General features: G+C 47.6%; 1 protein-coding gene across 1 annotated transcript in view; it reads left to right on the forward strand.

Annotated features, from left to right (window-relative positions):
- Positions 1-1617: 1617 nt before the first annotated feature.
- Positions 1618-18889, forward strand: part of LOC130131783 (collagen alpha-1(XXVIII) chain-like) — a 35933-nt gene continuing 18661 nt past the window's right edge. The window contains exons 1-14 of the mRNA XM_056301564.1: positions 1618-1679; positions 3249-3415; positions 5155-5729; positions 7737-7757; positions 7870-7932; positions 9010-9063; positions 9623-9667; positions 9905-9931; positions 10859-10903; positions 13820-13864; positions 13994-14047; positions 15846-15914; positions 16012-16080; positions 16256-16324. Coding sequence (XP_056157539.1) covers positions 1618-1679; positions 3249-3415; positions 5155-5729; positions 7737-7757; positions 7870-7932; positions 9010-9063; positions 9623-9667; positions 9905-9931; positions 10859-10903; positions 13820-13864; positions 13994-14047; positions 15846-15914; positions 16012-16080; positions 16256-16324 — 1365 coding nt within the window. The remainder of the gene's footprint in view (positions 1680-3248; positions 3416-5154; positions 5730-7736; positions 7758-7869; positions 7933-9009; positions 9064-9622; positions 9668-9904; positions 9932-10858; positions 10904-13819; positions 13865-13993; positions 14048-15845; positions 15915-16011; positions 16081-16255; positions 16325-18889) is intronic.

Here is an 18889-nt window from a genome sequence, read left to right on the forward strand (position 1 = left end):
TCCGTTCCCTACCAACACGGGGCTCGATGGTTCGAATCCCCATATTACCTCCGGCTTGGTCGGGCGCCCCTCCAGACACAACTGGCCGTGTCTGCGGGTGGGAAGCCAGATGTGGGTATGTGTCCCGGTCGCTGCGCTAAGACTTCCTCTGGTCGGCCGGGGCGCTTGATCGGGGGGGGAGGGGGAACTGGGGGGGCACAGCGTGATCCTCCCACGCGCTACGTCCCCCTGGTGAAACTCCTCACTGTCAGGTGAAGAGGAGCGGCTGGCGACTCCACGCGTGTTGGAGGAGGCATGTGGTAGTCTGCAGCCCTCCCCAGATTGGCAGAGGGGGGGGGAGCAGCAACCGGGACGGCTCGGAAGAGTGGGGACGTCGGCCAAGTACAGTCGGGGAGGAAAAGGGGGGGGGGGATCGGAAAAAAGGGTCAATTAAGCACATCTGCAACCGACAACTTGCCTCCCAAAACTTCAAATGTCTGTGATATAGTAAGCTGAAGCTCATAAGATATATGCGCAAACGGCATTCACAACGGTCTTTAGTTGTTGAGACACAGACATATGGTTTGTTGCAGAGTAATCTTATAGAATTACAAGTGCATGCTAGCAGGCGTGCATAGATGTGGTTTGCCACTCAACCACATAGTCACTGATGTGACTCATTTCGGCCTCGGCGGTGTAGCTATATATTTAGGGAGCATGCAATATCTTGTTCAAACAGTGGTAAAGTTAAATGTCACAGGAAAGATAGCTGGAAGGGACGCCGGATATCAATCAGGTAAGTGGTGGCTTCGGCGGTGTCATAAAATGAAGACTCGTATTTATTTTTGCGCCGTACTCCCTTGGGTGTCTCGGTCAAACTCGGGCGTGATTTCTCATCGGAAATGTCCTGCGAGCATCGATGAAGTAATGCCCTAGAAACGGAGAGGATGTTAACTGGAGCGTCCGCATTGGGGGGGGGGGCACACAATGTTCCTATGGGCAGGCCTGTCTTTATTGATTTAGTACCATGACCTCTTCAAATGAACGTCACACTCCTCCGGGACAGTTTCTGTGACGCTGCGGGGTCCACCTTTAGAAACCCCCTTGGCACAGCGCATCCACACGTCGGCTGCTGCATCCATAAAGTGTAGAGAGGAGCACACAGGTGAAGATAGGTGATCAAACAGGTTTTGGCTGCCAGTGTTGTGAACGGCAAGGAGTTCTGTGCAAAGGTGTTTCTGGAAATGTGCCATAATGGGAGCACTATTACATCCACTTTACATCGAGTAGCCTGACAGGGGCTTTATTGCGGATACAGCATGCAAGAGTTCCCGCTAAAGGTGCAACGATCGTTTGGTGTTTTTGCCTGCGTGCAGTATTGCAGCTGAAAGATGAAAACAGCAGAACTTTAATTTCGCTGCTTGTTCTGCCGGCGCTTTTGTTTGAAACGTTTTTAATCAAACGCATTAGCTCATCGGAGGGATGGCTCGCACAGCCGAGGCGAGCGAGTTCACCGGTGGCGGCCTCCTACAGCTGCTCTGCAAAGATCTCGCAGACCGACACAATATAAAAGCGACCCGACAGCCCCTGATAAATCCCACGGGATGACCCGTCGCTGTCCTCAGATCAGTTCTGTACATGAGGGAGAGGGAGTGGATCCAGATGAAAGCGACATCCGCCTTCCAGGGCAGCATTCTTGAGTGACAGTTGACCTCGCTTTGCTTTCTGCCTCCACGTGTGGCGTACAGCCGGCTGCACAACCGTATAGTGCACCCTCGTCATCCACACGGCGGAGATATATGCCATCCCTGGTTTTACAGTCAGACACAGACGGAGGGTCTACTGGGGGAGGGGGGGGGGCTTCTGATCCAGAACTAGAGTCTCACTTAGGAATCATAAGATTTTGGAGTTGCAAGGCTTTCCCACTACCCTCAGAAGGTAGGGCATCAAGCTGAAGAATAGGCGCAGATTGAATGCAAAGGAGTGTACCAGTTCACTCCCAACTTGAAGATCGAAAACGTCCCACCCCAATTTTGAGTCTCGGCGTCGGGTGTGGCGTTGGCGTTATAGTATTGTAGGCCAGGTGTAGCACATTTCAGCTGTGATCGGGGCAGCATTTCAATGCATTTGCTTCCAACAGATGTGAGCAAGTCTGGATGAGGACGGGGGAAGGCCTTCCTCTCATAAAATCAAGCGGTGGGATCAATTTTCACTGTTTCGTATCTGGTTCTCGACGGACCCGTGGCAACTGGCGTTCACACATTTTACGAGTCAGCGTGGCTCCGGGGAATTTAAGCCGACGAAGGAACCTGCCATTTAAGTAGTAAGTGATTGCCTTGTGTTTTGGTAGGGGAAAAGAGTGTGCGTTCAGATGCAGGCCCGAGAGGTCATGCCCGCTCTCCTCCACACTTCTAGACCGATCCCAGGGGTTAGTCATGCAAAAGCCATTTCCACGCTGCGAAACAAAAAGGGTAAACTGTAAATGCGGGTGCACGAGACTGCAACGCTCCATGTTTGCAGCGGGATCAGGACTCGACCTACGAGGCAACAGACAAGAACTGGCAAAGCCCCGTTACCTGATTTCAACTGGTAGTCCCGTTTAAAAAGACAATCATTACCACGGCCCGGGGGCTCTTCTGTCCTGCTGCTGTTTTAAGAAAGCAAAGGTAGAAAAAAAGAAAACAGGCATTCCTTGAGAGGGGGGGGGGGGAGCATTTATTGCAGTAGTATAAAGTCATCCCACCCTCCTCCCTTTCTGCGCAGCCCAGCACCTTGATGAAGAATCCGAGGAGTGTCTGTTGCTGTTTCCTCGGCCGTCCCGCCACACCCACCTCCCAGAAATGGGAGTGAGCGAGTTTGAAAGAGGGCCGATCCTCTCCTTCATTTACCGTGGCTTAGGATGGCTTGAATTGAAGCTGAGTTGAAGCGTCTAGGAGTGCATTACAGATCTACTACTGCTGCTGATGCTGCCGGGCCCAACTTAATGCTCGGGACACCTGGATATCCAGTCTGAAGCGAACTTCGTCTTAAACAAGGAATTTCAGTGATTTTCTCATTTTCGCTTTCTTTCCTCCTCGCATGTTTCTCCTGTCCTGAGACCAAGCACGTCGGACACCTGAGTCAGCAGCGGTGTGTCGTGAGTAGCATGTTTGGGGAAGGACACCAGGTTTACTTGTTTAATGTGTGAAGGTGGGAGGTTGGAATGACCTCTGCATCGCTTTTGTGTGCTCCTCTCCCTCCATCCCTCCCTCTCTCTCTGTCTCTCTCAGGGCCATCGTGGTGGTGATGTCACCCTCGTTGAGGTGGTGGTTGCTGCTCTGTGGTCTTCAGGGTATCTGGGCACAGGACTACGATGAAGACTACGAGGAAGAGGTGGTGGGCACCAGAAGGAAGGCTAAACTCTACACGCCGAACACCATCCCCAAGAATGGCAAATGTAAGTGGGCTGCGGGGTACATTCGCGGACGACATCGTGCACACCAGACTACGGAGACGTCAGAGAATCAGTTTACAGCTTCGCTCAAATAAGCTTTTCTTTTTTTGAGTTCCAGGTTTTTGTGAAGTGAGCTTATGTGGAATGTATGCAATGTTTGGGTTGTGTTTTCATTTTAGAAACACTAGAAATATCTCCATGACTGGAAAATAAATGATCTGCTAGGGGTTAAAATTTTTTTTTGCAATGTGACACTCAGCAAGGACGTTGCCTCAGGGTGTAATCCGTACGGATTGGTCATGTCTCCCAGGTTTGTCAGAGCCATTCATCTCCCGTGTGACCGTTTTGTGCCCCGTTACCCAGGAGTTTTATTCCGTGAGGATTTTGTATCCCCGGGTGCATTCTCTTTGTGATATATTCCCATGTGATTAAAATGTGATTTATCTCCGCCCTGTGTTAAATCCGAGCACCTCCTCAAATTGCTGAGGGTTGTTGCAGAAGGTTAAGTCATTTTTATTTCCGTGCATTGTTGGACGTCAGATTCACGGAGCTATCTCTGCTTTTTAAAGCAGATGAAATGGCATCGGTCCAAACCTCGCCGACCCACATCTTGGTCGATAAATCAACCCGAAAAAACTTATATTTTTGAGGAAGGCCTTTTACTTTTCTCCTAGACTTACCTATTTTTTTATGTCTATCTACATTAAAGTGAGCGGGTGACCTACAAAAACCCTCTTGAGTTTTGATCAGATTGACATATCCATTTTCAGTTGGACATGAAAATCATGTCCAATAAGCTCTCGCTTTGAAAAGGTCACGACCCCTAGCTTGCTAGCTACTAAGGCTAAAGACAGAATGAGGAGTTATCTTCCATAGCATTTTCTGGATCTCTGCCTTGGTCTTGACTTATTCAATGACAGTTCATGTCCAATGATACAAATCAGTTCGCAATGACAACGTGTTACCTTCCACACCTTCCGGTGTGGGAAGGCGGCAGCGCACACTCACGTTTGTGGCGGCCTCACCCAGTACCAACTATGCGGTGTCTTTGTCCACATCTATGTCTGTGTCTAAGTTTGTGTCATCGTGTGAATTTTTTTTTTTTTAAATGGCTGAGAGAGCTTGGTCTGCTGCGTCCTGTGGGCCCAGAGACCACGGCCCTGCCTGGAGCTGCGCCTGAGAGGAAACGCCGAGGGCAGTCTGGCGGCGGCCTCGCCTAGTGTCGACTGTGCAGTGTTTTTGTCTGGGTCTGCATTTTGTATCATCATGTGGAGTGCGGGAGAGGTGTCTGGCTGGGAGAGCTTGGTCTGCGGTGGGCCCAAGGACCACAGCCCTGCCCGGAGCGGCTCCCGAAGAGGAAACGCTAAGGGCGGTTGGCAAGGATGCGGAAGCGGGGCAGGCTAAGCTAACCGCTAGCCCATGCAGACTGGCAGTTCCGACAGTCATCCTGGCTGGTGGTTGTTCTCTGGACAGTGACAAAATGTCATTTATTTTGTGTACATGAATGAAATGACATTACATTTTTTCCTGAATCCTGATTAATTCCATGTATCATCATTTTCATGGCTGTAGGTAATCCAAAATGTTTGTGTATCCAGGGCTCCAGAAGGGATTCTTGCCCCTAAATTCATGTACTAAACCAAACCTCGAACTAAGGGGTAGAGGAAAGTGCCTGTAAGTTATGAATTAGTAATAACATAGTTCCAGGCAAATTCTCATGGATAACTCATCTTCTTTTTCAGCCCTCATCAATGAAGACTGCGGCGTGGAGATAGCCTTCCTGATTGACAGCTCAGAGAGTGCCAAAGACAACCATGCCCAGGAGAAGCGGTTCGCCTCAGACGTGGTCGACCGGCTTCAGGGCCTCCGCCTGCAGACGGGCCGCGGCCTCAGCTCGCGCGCCGCCCTCCTGCAGTACAGCAGCCATGTCATCATCGAGCAGACCTTCAAACAGTGGAGGGGCGTGGACGACTTCAAGGCCCGGATCGCTCCCATCGTCTACATCGGTCACGGCACCTACACCACCTACGCCATCACCAACCTGACCCGCATCTACCTGGAGGAGTCGGCAACCAGAAGCATCAAAGTGGCCGTTCTGCTGTACGATGGCATATCCCACCCCAGGAACCCAGATATCTTTTCGGCCTTGGCCGACGCAAAGAACCAGGGGGTCCGTTTTTTTGCCATAGGCATCACACCGGAAGCCAATGAGCCCGCCAACATAGCCCAGCTGCGGCTGATTGCGAGCTCGCCGGCCTCACGCTTCCTCCATAACCTGCAGGACAGAGGCATCGTCGACAAGGTCATCAAAGAGATTGTGAGTAAAATAAAAAACCTTCCTTTAATTTGTATGACGCTTATGCAGACATTTTACATGGGGAAATCAACGCTTGGCAGCCATTCAGGATCAGGTTTTCTACTTCATTCAAGTTATATGAGGGCGACGGCCTCCACGTAGTGTGTGGCTGAGCTTGACAGCATTTCCTGCGTCCTATTTTCGTTGCGAGCGACTCTTCCCCTCACATGGAAGTTTGTTGCGACTCGCTGTTTCCATGCTCGCTGGAAGGTTCCTACATTTAGCACATAATTAACCTGTAACATTTTTTGAGACTGCAAGCATGCTGTATAATTGCGTGTTGCCAGCGAGCAAAAAAAAAATGAAATGACAGATGGAAGCTTTAAAAATGCCAAAAAAACAGACAGACTTCAGCCAGATGAGTCAAACGATAGTGACTTTGACTCCCAAGCAGCTCACTACTTTCTCTCTGTGATGTCTTCGACACCTCCCACTGCTCTTGGGTTATTGCATCCCTAATGTTCACCTGCCAACTGTTACCATGGCAGCAGGTTCCTCACTTCCTCTGTCATCGTGCAGAAGAGGAATGTAAAATGAAAATCCTTTTCACTGATCTTCTCTGGAATTAGCAAAGAAAGGAGTAAATTATCAAGGTTTACGTCAATGGCCGAGGTTAATTTTCAGGTCCTTCGCCTCCCCCCCCCCCCAAGTATTTTCTTGTGTTCTTGATTTCACCGACTGGCGTAGTTTCATAAACAATTGGACGTATTCGCACTCGGGCAATTAGAGCATGTGTTTCGCTGCAACATTTTGGCGGGGAAAAAAACCCCGGGAGTTTTTAGATCTGCAGACAGCAACATCTGCTCCACATTAAAAGTCTTTGTTGGAAAAATGCAGTGCAAAGGGAGAAGGAACCTAACAAGATCATACATGCACGCCGCATAGCTAAACCGGCTTCATGCACACCAATCCAGCCTCAGGCGGGCTGTTGATGCAGGTGGCGGACATCAGCGCACGATGAAGAAAACACGCTCTGTGGATCCACCGCTTTACGGCGAGCACCGGTTCTGGTTTTCGGTCTCGCCTCGCGTTCGGCCCAACTGCCCGCGTCCTGCAGTCTTGTCTGTGATCGCACGCAACCACCCGGTAGCACCCACTGTAGAGTAAGACTGAGTCCTCATGGGCCTTTGTGGAGGCAGCATCTGTATGTCATAAGCATGTGTAGTCTGTCCCGGCTCAGAGTCTGCCTTTTATCTCTGGTATGCTTGAGTCTCCGGGTTCAACTGAGTTGCCCCTTGCGGTAAGGATGAACAGACCGTCTAGTATTGCCTTCACTGCCCCCCCCCCCCCCCAGCACTGTGGAAATATACCCCGTGGATGCTTCGGGAGGCCTTTTTATTGACCAATGCATGTGGTTTGCGTCTAATCCCGATGGTATTTTCTGTTGTCCCCCATTGTGTGGCAGCTGAAGCTGGCTCTCATGTTAAAAGAGTAAAGTAATATGTGGGGTGAAAAACGGCTCCGGCAAGATATGAGCATCTGTTACAAGAGGAAGTCTAGGATGTGAGTCCATCAAAGCCTCGCCCGCAAGAATCAGGTGCAGGAGGATGCGAGCAATTTGACAAAAGGGAGCCCTGGCCAGGCCTGGAAGAGTTTAAAAGGGTGTTGTTTATAACTTTGCACAACGGCGTAATTGTCAGATTTTAGGTACACAAATCGAGAAGGCGTGCATTTGAGAAATCCAGCATTTTAGATTTGGCTTTTGTCCCATGACTCACTTCAACTAGTAGTCCTTTTCACGTCAAACAGGTGAAATGAGGCACAACTTTTTTTTTTCTCTGATGGAAAACAATAGACTGCTGTATGCGAGACATAAAGCACTAGTGGTTATAGACTGTGACAAAATAAACCAACTCGCTGTATTGAGACTTCACGGGAAGCCTGTCAGGTCCTCCATGAATGCAACATTTTGAGTAATTTCTTATGCTGGCGGCATCTTGACTCTCTTGTCTGCTTTTCATCCCACAGACCCAGCTGGCAGATGAGGGGGTGAGTCTGTTTTTCACACATTTCTCAGACTATCGCCCGCAGTGTTTCTCAACAGCCTCCCTGACTCCGTTTTTCTGTTTTATTTTGTATTTTTCCACCCTTGTGTCTCCAGTGCCCCCTGGCCCTGAGTAAGTGTGCATGTGACAAGGGTGAGCGGGGACCCACCGGCCCTGCTGTAAGTATCTCCTACCAACTTTCTGCCTTCCTCTCCTAACGAGATCACATCTCGTTTTATAAACCACATGAATCCGTCTGTTGCCCCTAATGGACAATTTACCCCCAAATTGGCTCCTTTGAAGCAGGGCAGAGTATAATGCTGCTGACAATGGCGCCCTTGATGCTAACAGTGTAGGCAATTACGGGGTTTTGGGGAGCTGGGGGGGGTGGGGTGGGGGGGGGGGTTCGGTACATCGTGTGGTTTGAGACGCTCTCGTTCCCCGGAGCAGTGAAAGTATAGAAAATGCCAAGGCCCAAACCGGCGATAGAGTGGTGTCCGTCAAAAGAATTTGGTCGCCGGGAATTGTTTGAGGACACAACGGTATCAGATAGCCGTGTCGTCGCGTGCAGCACAGTCTGGATTTTTCCAGAGCCATTTTCTGATGTGAGCCATTCTTTTGTTACATGAAGCGGTTGCGACACAATTTGCCACAGTGGCTTTGCTTTGATGTACTTCCACAGGGCAGTAATTAGCCCCATAAACGCAACGGTCCCCAACGAAATCTGTTCCTCACGTTATGAACTGCAGGCGCACACCGACACAAGTGCTGCATGCCGACAAAGATGTAAACATATACTACATTTTTCCTACATCTATCTCAATATTCCGCTCCTCATTTGTTGAGCACTTTCATCAACACCACTGACGGTTTCTGAAAAAAAAACCCCAAAAAAACCCCGCTGTATATATATATATATATATATATATATATAATGTGGGAGAGAGAACTCTGTATACAAGCAGGCTTAGTAATATAATGTTGAAAACAAGCATAGGAAAAATAACAAAATGACATATTCACATGCACATGCACACATTCAAATATGTGTTCCTCATGCAAATATAACAGATACGTTGTTGAGATGGTATAGAAATCACTGCTGCATTGTCACACGTGCATGCACACGCAAACACACACAAACGCAAACAACAATTTGGAGTTATTTTGTCTATCTGTACACACAAACGCTCACAAATTTCCTTCAATCTATAGCATAATGCCATTCTGTTGGTCCCCATGGTCTTCTTTCACAGGGCAAGAAAGGTCGACCTGGTGAGGATGGAAGCCCTGGTCAGAAAGGACAGAAGGTACTGACCAGTCTTTGATGCTTAATAATTAACAATTAATAATTCTTTCTCTCAAAAAAAAATAAAAGGTGGCACGGTGGCCTAGCGGTTAGCACCCCTGCCTCACAGCGGGAAGGTCCTGGGTTTGAACCCCAGGCCGTCCCGGGTCCTTTCTGTGTGGAGTTTGCATGTTCTCCCCGTGTCTGCATGGGTTTCCTCCCACCATCAAAAAGACATACATGTTAGGGTTGATACTGCTGCCTGTGCCCCTGAGCAAGGCAATGGAAAGCAGAACTGGAGTTGGTCCCCCCAGTGCTGCGGCTGCCCACTGCTCCTATACAGTAGGATGGGTTAAATGCAGAGAACACATTTCACTGTAACCTGTACAATGACAAATAAAGTGACTTTCTTCTTCCTTAGTTATCAATTAATTTACTTAACAACTTGTCATAAAATGCAAAATACACAATACAAGCACACCACCTCAGCAGGGCTCAGCTAAACAGTCGGACAGGCCCCGGCAAAGCGAGAGTGTTGAGCTTTCTGGAACATGTTGAGTAAACCTCACCTTGTGTCCTAGGGGGAGAGCGGGCTCAGCGGACTTCCGGGCCGAGAAGGAGGAGAGGTCAGTATCCAGTGATCTTACTGAGTATCTGGAAACAGTCGGCCGCACCCGTTACACGGAGTGAAGTGCTAAGTCTGAACAGTGTCAACAGATGAGATTAACAACCGCTGAAATGTCGCTAGTTGTGTCAACTTTACTGTGACTCATTGCTGAGAAGTGATGTGAGGGAATGGCTGCTGTGTGGTTCTGCTGTCGTCTGTCTTCTCGTGTCTTAATGAGACTGTTGTGTACACACAGGGGAAGCCGGGCTACAAAGGCGAGAAGGTACTGTATGAATACTTATGTAGAGAACGTACTGTATGAATACTTATGTATAAAAGATACTGTATGAATACTTATGTAGAGAAGGTACTGTATGAATCCTTATGTAGAGAAGATACTGTATGAATCCTTATGTAGAGAAGGTACTGTATGAATCCTTATGTAGAGAAGATACTATATGAATCCTTATGTAGAGAAGGTACTGTATGAATCCTTATGTAGAGAAGGTACTGTATGAATACTTATGTAGAGAAGGTACTGTATGAATCCTTATGTAGAGAAGATACTGTATGAATCCTTATGTAGAGAAGGTACTGTATGAATCCTGATGTAGAGAAGGTACTGTATGAATACTTATGTAGAGAAGGTACTGTATGAATCCTTATGTAGAGAAGGTACTGTATGAATCCTTATGTAGAGAAGATACTGTATGAATACTTATGTAGAGAAGGTACTGTATGAATCCTTATGTAGAGAAGGTACTGTATGAATCCTGATGTAGAGAAGGTACTGTATGAATACTTAGAGAAGGTACTGTATGAATCCTTATGTAGAGAAGATACTGTATGAATACTTATACCCGCCAGTGTTTATATGGGGAGAAAAGGGGGGAGGGGGTGTCTTGGGGAGGAATACATATCCAAAACATGTTGTCATTGCTGTGAGATTGGGAAGGAAATAACCCCAAACAACAAACATGTGGTTGTGGTTGAGATTTCTGTAACCTGGAGCTTTCAGACCAGTTATTCCAAGTCACAACATAATAATGGAGCATAGACGTGCAGATTGTGTGTTACTGATTGACAAATGTGCCATGGATTCCATTTCGTATCGAAAGATCAGAATGTGCACAGTAAACTTTGCAGAGGGCGTGTGTGTTTGTTTTGCCTGCAACACAAAGCTCACCTTTCTTTTTCCGTTTCCTACCAGGGGGAGCGAGGAGAATGCGGCACACCGGGAATAAAGGGAGACCGGGTACGTTGTCCCGTTGCTTTTCTTTCGGCGGTTTCAAGCCAGACGTGTTTTTCTCTCCCAATTATGTGATGATCCAGGATTGAAGTAGAGGAAAATCTCCTTCAGCTCTGCCCCCTCCGTCATGTCGTCTATATCAGTGGTTCTCAACCTTTTTGGGGTCCTGGACCCCCTGCGTATTTCTGATCTACCCTGAGGACCCCTCCACCCGATCTTGGGGGAGGGGGGTTGCAATTTGATAGAAACAGTAGAAACTGCATTTTAAATGGCATTATAGCATTTATTCACTCTTTGGGGCAAAAATAAGAGCTTTCAGTTGTAACTTAGATATAGTTAACAAAACAGAATTCTTATGCAGTAACTTTCAGATATATGTAACAAAACAGAATTCTTATGCAGTAACTTTCAGATATATGTAACAAAACAGAATATGTATTCAGTAACTTTCAGATATATGTAACAAAACAGAATATGTATTCAGTAACTTTCAGATATATGTAACAAAACAGAATATGTATTCAGTAACTTTCAGATATATGTAACTAAACAGAATATGTATTCAGTAACTTTCAGATATATGTAACGAAACAGAATATGTATTCAGTAACTTTCAGATATATGTAACTAAACAGAATATGTATTCAGTAACTTTCGGATATATGTAACAAAACAGAATATGTATTCAGTAACTTTCAGATATATGTAACGAAACAGAATATGTATTCAGTAACTTTCAGATATATGTAACAAAACAGAATATGTATTCAGTAACTTTCAGATATATGTAACGAAACAGAATATGTATTCAGTAACTTTCAGATATATGTAACAAAACAGAATATGTATTCAGTAACTTTCAGATATATGTAACAACAGAATTTTTATGCAGTGACTTTTAACAATGCAAACGGGAGCGAGATCTCTTATTAAAATACAACAAATTACACTTGTGAAACAGATGTAATTAGAGAAAAAAGTCCCGTTACCCTTTATAGTTTAGGTAGATAAAGGTCTCGGTCACATTTGAGTAAAACAATCCTATTTCTATAAATGTCATAGGATCTTTTTTTTAAAGATATTTTATTTTCACGGACCCCTTGCAATTACACCACGGACCACTAGGGGTCCGCGGACCCCCGGTTGAGAAACACTGGTCTATATCAAGCGAGCTGATGCAATTTTGCTGACGGTCCAAACGAGCCGTGCGGTCATCACGGATAGCCCACCTGTCGGTTCTCCACTTCACCGCTGACTCCAACACAAACGCCGCCAGGCCCGAGTGTTCGGCCGCAGTGGACATGGAGACGGGACGTGTCGGTGAACTGTCAGCCTTGGCCGCGTCTCGCTAGGCAGTCGGCGATTCATCTGACAGGTTTTCTTGCACCAGTGCCTCGTCCACACGTGCACGGGTATTTTTGAAAATAGCTCTTTCCACGCGTTTCGGCCTTTCGTCCACACGCAAACTGTGTGCCAGGTCAGGGAGAGCGGGCCTTTTGGAAAACTCCTTCCCGGGTGGAGATTTTCAGAAACTCCCATTTTCAGTGTTGTTGTGTAGACAGGGGAAAACGGAATTTTTGGCTTTTTAGCTTTTTTTTTCCAAGCTTCCAATTGGCCGACGCGGTTTTAGGGTTAGAGTTATATCGCCCACTCTTCCGAGTCGTCCCGGTCTCCGCTCCGCCCCCCTCTGCCGATCCGGGGAGGGCTGCAGACTACCACATGCCTCCTCCCATACATGTGGAGTCGCCAGCCGCTTCTTTTCACCTGACAGCGAGGAGTTTCACCAGGGGGACGTAGCGCGTGGGAGGATCACGCTATTCCCCCCAGTTCCCCCTCCCTCCTGAGCAGGCGCCACGACCCACCAGAGGAGGCGCTAGTGCAGTGGCCAGGACACATACCCCCCCCCCCCCCTCACAGTCAGTTGCATCTGTAGGGACGCCCGACCAAGCCGGAGGTAACACGGGGATTCGAACCGCTGATCCCCCATGTTGGCAGGCACCAAAATAGACGGCTATGCTACCCGGACGCCCTGCACGTGTTTTCATTTGGACGAAGAGGTTTTTTTTAAACAGTGTTGGTGTGGACGATATTTTTTTATTTATTTTTTTTAAGATTGAAGGAGGAAAACCCACGTTTTTTTTAAAAATACCCGTGTACGTGTGGACAAGGCACAACTACCTGAGAGCTTTCGGATTTGGTGATAGAGAGAAGTCCCGACGCAGCAAAGGGCAAAGCCACCGGTGTGCAAGTTACCAACACAGATAGAACTGAGATATCGATGACAGATTTGTTTATATGCAGTAATGACTTGGCTTGATGAAGATATATGACACTGTGCCATTCTAACCCAGAGGGGATGGAAGGGGGATGGTAGTTTTACAAATGGTGGTTTTTGGCCTTTTTTTTTTTTTTTTTTAACAGGGCAACCCAAACGTCCTGAGAAACCTGGAAATGTGTTGACTCATTTTCCATGGAAATCACCTGGAAAATGATGAGTGATCCAATGTCCCCAGATTTTTGTTGACGTTCCGGAAAACTGTCAAGTTAGGTCCTAAAATTGTGCTTTTACCCTCTGAGATTGGATATTCATAGTGCAGTTTTTAGCTGAGATTGCACATTTTTAGCCACATTTGGATGTCTCATCACTGTTGGAGGTTTAGGCGGGATGCCCGGTGAGTAGCTAAAAGCTACGTGGTCCATTCAGAGACTTCCACTGACAGCTGGTACTGATCAATATGACCTACCATGAGCAATAGATGTCATTTATACCCAAGCAAAAGTCAGGGAAAATGTCCTTGAGAAGTCCTGGATAATAACGACGCCCTGCGACGGGTGGCATCCCCCCCTTGTGTCTCTCCTCAAATGGACGCCTGGTCTCAGGAAATGATGCGTCTACTGACCAACGTTATCTTCTGTTCCCAGGGTCCCGAGGGGCCGACTGGCACCCGAGGAAGCCGAGGGCTCCAGGTAAGTTTCACCTTCTCTCCTGAGTGAAGTAAAGCACATCCGTCTTAACTTTTACCATCCATTAAAGTGTGTAGTTTCACTATTTGGTACTTCCCACTATTAAACAGTGTGCACTTTGTCACCATGCAGGGTGTAGCTGGTCCACCTGGAGACATTGGCCCCGAAGGTACAATAGGTAGAAAAGTAAGCATTGCTCAGTCATGATGCCTTTTCTTAAATGACATCTTTTTTTTTTCTTCCCCTTTTTCTTCCAATTGTACTTGGCCAATTACCCCACTCTTCCAAGCTGTCCCCGGTCTCTGCTCCACCCCCTCTGGCGATCCGGGGAGGGCTGCAGACTACCACATGCCTCCTCCCATACATGTGGAGTCGCCAGCCGCTTCTTCTTACCTGACAGTGAGGAGTTTCGCCAGGGGGCCTAGCACGTGGGAGGATCACGCTATTCCCCCCAGTTCCCCCTCCCCCCCAAACAGGTGCCCCCGACCGACCAGAGGAGGCGCTCGCGCAGCCACCAGGACACACACCCACGTCCGCCTTCCCACCCGCAGACACGGCCAATTGTGTCTGTAGGGACGCCCATGTTGGTAGGCAACGGAATAGGCCGCCACATTACCCAGATGCCCCTACAGTTGCTGCTCTTAAAAATCAGATGCATCTGATCGCTCAAAGCCGAGCCCCCCCCCACACACACACACATCCAGATGCACGGCGACAGAAAGGGGTTGTGTGCGTTCGGTCTCGGTGCGACTCACAAGTCCTCCTTCCGCCCAAAGGAAAGAGTCCGGTTCAAATTAGGTGTCTTTCGCCGTCGGAGGGAAAGGCTGCCCGTGTCGGCGGATTCCTCAGCAGGAAGAAATCGTATTCGCCTCGTCACCCCCAGAGGTGGCAGGATGGGGGAAAAAAAAAAAACGAGACGTATTACTTTCAGACTTTCAAATGCGTAATAATACATTCTGCACATCTTCTTTATTCACTACAGAGGGAGGCTTCTTTTTTTTTTCTTCTTCTTCTTCTCCCCCCCCTCCCCCCCCCCCCGCAGCCTCCCAAAGATTGCGCTCACGGACGTGGCATTTGAAAAGCGTGGAGATTAAATCAATTAATCATTGTCTTGAACATCCCCACGAATGTCAAGCGGGCCTGTAGCTGACACAGCGATTCCCGGGGACTGCACTTTTGTTCGAGTACGTGTGAAGTGTTATCAATCAGCGGGTGAATATTTGAGACCCCTCGGAGGCGCGTCCTCTGTTATTATCCCGTCGGCCCATTTGTCTGCTCCCCCTGTTAAAGCCCCCCCCCCACACACACACACACGTCATAAATGCCAATTCTGACACGGGCCCACACTCCCATCTAAGTGGTACCTCCTTAATTGTTTTGGAAGAATGTTGGTGTTGATTGTTTGCCGGCCTATATCGACGGAACGGCAGACTAATGTCTGCCTTTCAGCTTCGCCCCGGCTTGCCCGAAAGGGCAGGGGAGAAAAATATCAGTATGCGCCTAACAACAGGTGCACGCCCTCTTCATGCCTAAGGTCTTCTTTCCATATACCCCTGCTGTGATTTATGGCTTCTATGATAATGTCTTGACTGAGGGGGATTTTTTTTTCTGACACCCCCCAGTTTGTCCTACCAGCCCCCAAATATAAATATTTGCATAGTCAGTGGTTTTATGTGTATACATAAAATTTTAATATCCTGTTCGTGTGCATGCCTGTGCGCACGTGCACGCACACGGACACGCGTGCGTGCACGTGCATGTTTGCACGCGCATGTATGTGTTGATGTGTGTGTCTTGGGGGAGGAAGTGGAGGGCAAGGCTGAGAGGAAATTTAAAAAATGGAGATTATGCAGCAGCACCGTGTAGCGGAAGGAGCGCTGGTCTAGGTCGTCAGACCAGACAAGGAACCAGTGTGTGTGTGCGCGTGTTTGTGTGTTTGTGTGTCTGTTGCCTATCTGGTCTTATATTGTTTTTCTTTTTACAGGGGGAACGGGGACTTCCTGGGCCACCTGGAATCCAAGGAGAAACAGGGATTGGCCTTCCGGGACCCAAGGTGAACCCTACTGTTCCGCTGTTTTGCAGCATGAAGTCATGAGAATGTAATTTTCCACCTGCTGCACTTCACCCTGCCTCTTCCCTCCACCCAACAGGGGGATGTCGGTATTCAGGGGCGTCCGGGGCCTCCCGGACCACTGGGTCTCGGGGAACCGGGATCACCAGTGAGTATAGCAGCTCCCACGGCCACACGTAGGGCTTCGCCCTTCTCCTAGACTCTGTTCAGTTCAGAAAGTGTTCACAGGGACCTTGTGAGGAAGAGTGTCTTCCTCACTGGTGTGTTTTATCAAATTTCTCCCCATTTTTTGTATGTTTACCACTTTTTTTGCCATTTTTTAGGGGCCTCAAGGGCCACAGGGGGTTCAAGGAGAGAAAGGACCCCTCGGGGAGGGATTCCCTGGACCCAAGGTTCGTTGCCGTCAGCTGTTGTGTGTCACCACACATTTTACATCTCAGCCTGTTTTCCTGCTAAGGTCACAGAAAAAAATCCTGAACTCTCCTGATCCTGTTTCATGCGTTTATTTTCCAATTCGCCTGCCCACCTTCTGACCCGTGTAGAGGATCTGTCTGGACGCCAGACTCGCGACTGTAAAAATGGAAAACTGACAAGCTTTACACAGTTAAAATAACACAACACAGAAGTCACGTCAAATCCCCATAAGTAATGTCGTAAAAGCTCTCGTTACCTCATTCCCCGATGCAGTTCACTGCTCTCCCCCGTCGGACGACATGACAGCACGAGGACGATAACGTGTGTGTTTGTAGAGGTAGGGTGAGACTGGGGGTAACCCCACCACAGCCTTGTTCATGACGGAATGAGTCACTCGGTGGTAAACAGCGAGGGAAAAGTGAGTTAACCGTCTCAGCACACACGTGCGCACACACACGGGCGCACACACATGAACACATGCACATAGACACACATGCACACATGCTCATACGCACACACACACGGGCGCACACACACGTGTGCACACAGACACACACAGACACACACAAAGATGAAATCTATTTTTTGGTGTGACTTGCAGGAGACATTAATATGCACAAAATATTCTATTATAGGTAATACTGTGATATTCATAGGTAATACTATGATATTCATAGGCAATACTGTGATATTCATAGGTAATACTGTGATATTCATAGGTAATACGATGATATTCATAGGCAATACTGTGATTTTCATAGGCAATACTGTGATATTCATAGGTAATACTGTGATATTCATAGATAATACGGTGATATTCATAGGTAATACTGTGATATTCATAGGTAATACTGTGATATTCATAGGTAATACGGTGATATTCATAGGTAATACTGTGATATTCATAGATAATACTGTGATATTCATAGGTAATACCGTGATATTCATAGGTAATGCTGTGATATTCATAGGTAATACTGTGATATTCATAGGTAATACTGTGATATTCATAGGTAATACTGTGATACAGGCAATACTGTGATATTCATAGGTAATACGGTGATATTCATAGGTAATACTGTGATATTCATAGGTAATACTGTGATATAGGCAATACTGTGATATTCATAGGTAATACTGTGATATTCACAGGCAATACTGTGATATTCATAGGTAATACTGTGATATTCATAGGTAATACTGTGATATTCATAGGTGATACGGTGATATTCATAGGTAATACTGTGATATTCATAGGTAATGCTGTGATATTCATAGGTAATACTGTGACAGTCATGGGTAATACTATGATATTCATAGGTAATACTGTGATATTCATAGGTAATACTATGGGCCGTTGATATCATAGGTAATGCTGTGATATTCATAGGTAATACTGTGATATTCATAGGTAATGCTATGATATTCATAGGTAATACTGTGATATTCATAGGTAATACTGTGATATTCATAGGTAATACTGTGATATTCATAGGTAATACTGTGACAGTCATGGGTAATACTATGTTATTCATAGGTAATACTGTGATATTCATAGGTAATACTGTGACAGTCATGGGTAATACTATGATATTCATAGGTAATATTATGATATTCATAGGTAATACTGTGACAGTCATGGGTAATACTATGGGCCGTGGCGTGGGGAGATTTTCAGAAAGGGCTGTGATGCGTTCAGTTAGGGCCTTGTGTTTCACAGTTGCCGGTGTCAGCGAGACCACCACGCCTCCTCGTCGTTTAAGTAACCCCAGATGGGCTCGGTTACAAAGGGCGTGACGAGGTCTGTGGAACGCGCCGTAAGTATCACAGCACACTGGTGAGTGCGACTGCTTTTTGGCTGCGTTTCAGTGCCAAGCAAGAGGCCTCACATCCAACGTGCCCGACGAACGGCCCTCTCTCTCGAGCTTTCTTTCATTTGCTGTTTTCATCCCTTCCCCGGACACTCTTCCCATACATCATTCAGCGCCGTTCCCCGCGGAGGTGCACAGCTAGTTTCCACCCCCCTCGCGCGCGCGGGAGGAGGAGGAGGAGGAGGCGCAATCTCCGGCCATTTTGGATTTGACCCCAGGGGCTCCTCGTTTGGCCTCGGCGAGAGATTGCCCGCTGATTCACAGACGGCGCTCTGGTTTCCAGCAACGCTCTCCACATGGCAAGTCCTGACAAGGTGCAGATTCAGCCGCCATGTCGCCCGGCTCCGTGTCGTTAGCACGTAGCGGTGTGCGCCAGAATGGGGGATAAGTGTATTACGAGAGTGGATATGCTCCCCTTTAATGCTGGCGTGGTGCAGCGTTGCTGTACTAATCGGAGTGCGTCTGTTGTGGCGACAGGGTTTCCACCGTTCCTGGGCGTCCCCTTGAATGGAGGGGATGGGGCGGACGCGCAATCTCCTCAAGGGAAATCTGATTTGTCAGCAGAGTCGTACAGCACGGCGTGGCGAGGCGCACCGTTCTCATTGTGCTTAGTGTCATCTTGGATTACTGGTCTAATCCCTCGCTGTGATATTTCTCTTCTCCTCTTTGTGC

Source organism: Lampris incognitus, chromosome 21 (genome assembly GCF_029633865.1).
Source record: "Lampris incognitus isolate fLamInc1 chromosome 21, fLamInc1.hap2, whole genome shotgun sequence".
NCBI classification, from domain to species: Eukaryota; Metazoa; Chordata; class Actinopteri; order Lampriformes; family Lampridae; genus Lampris; species Lampris incognitus.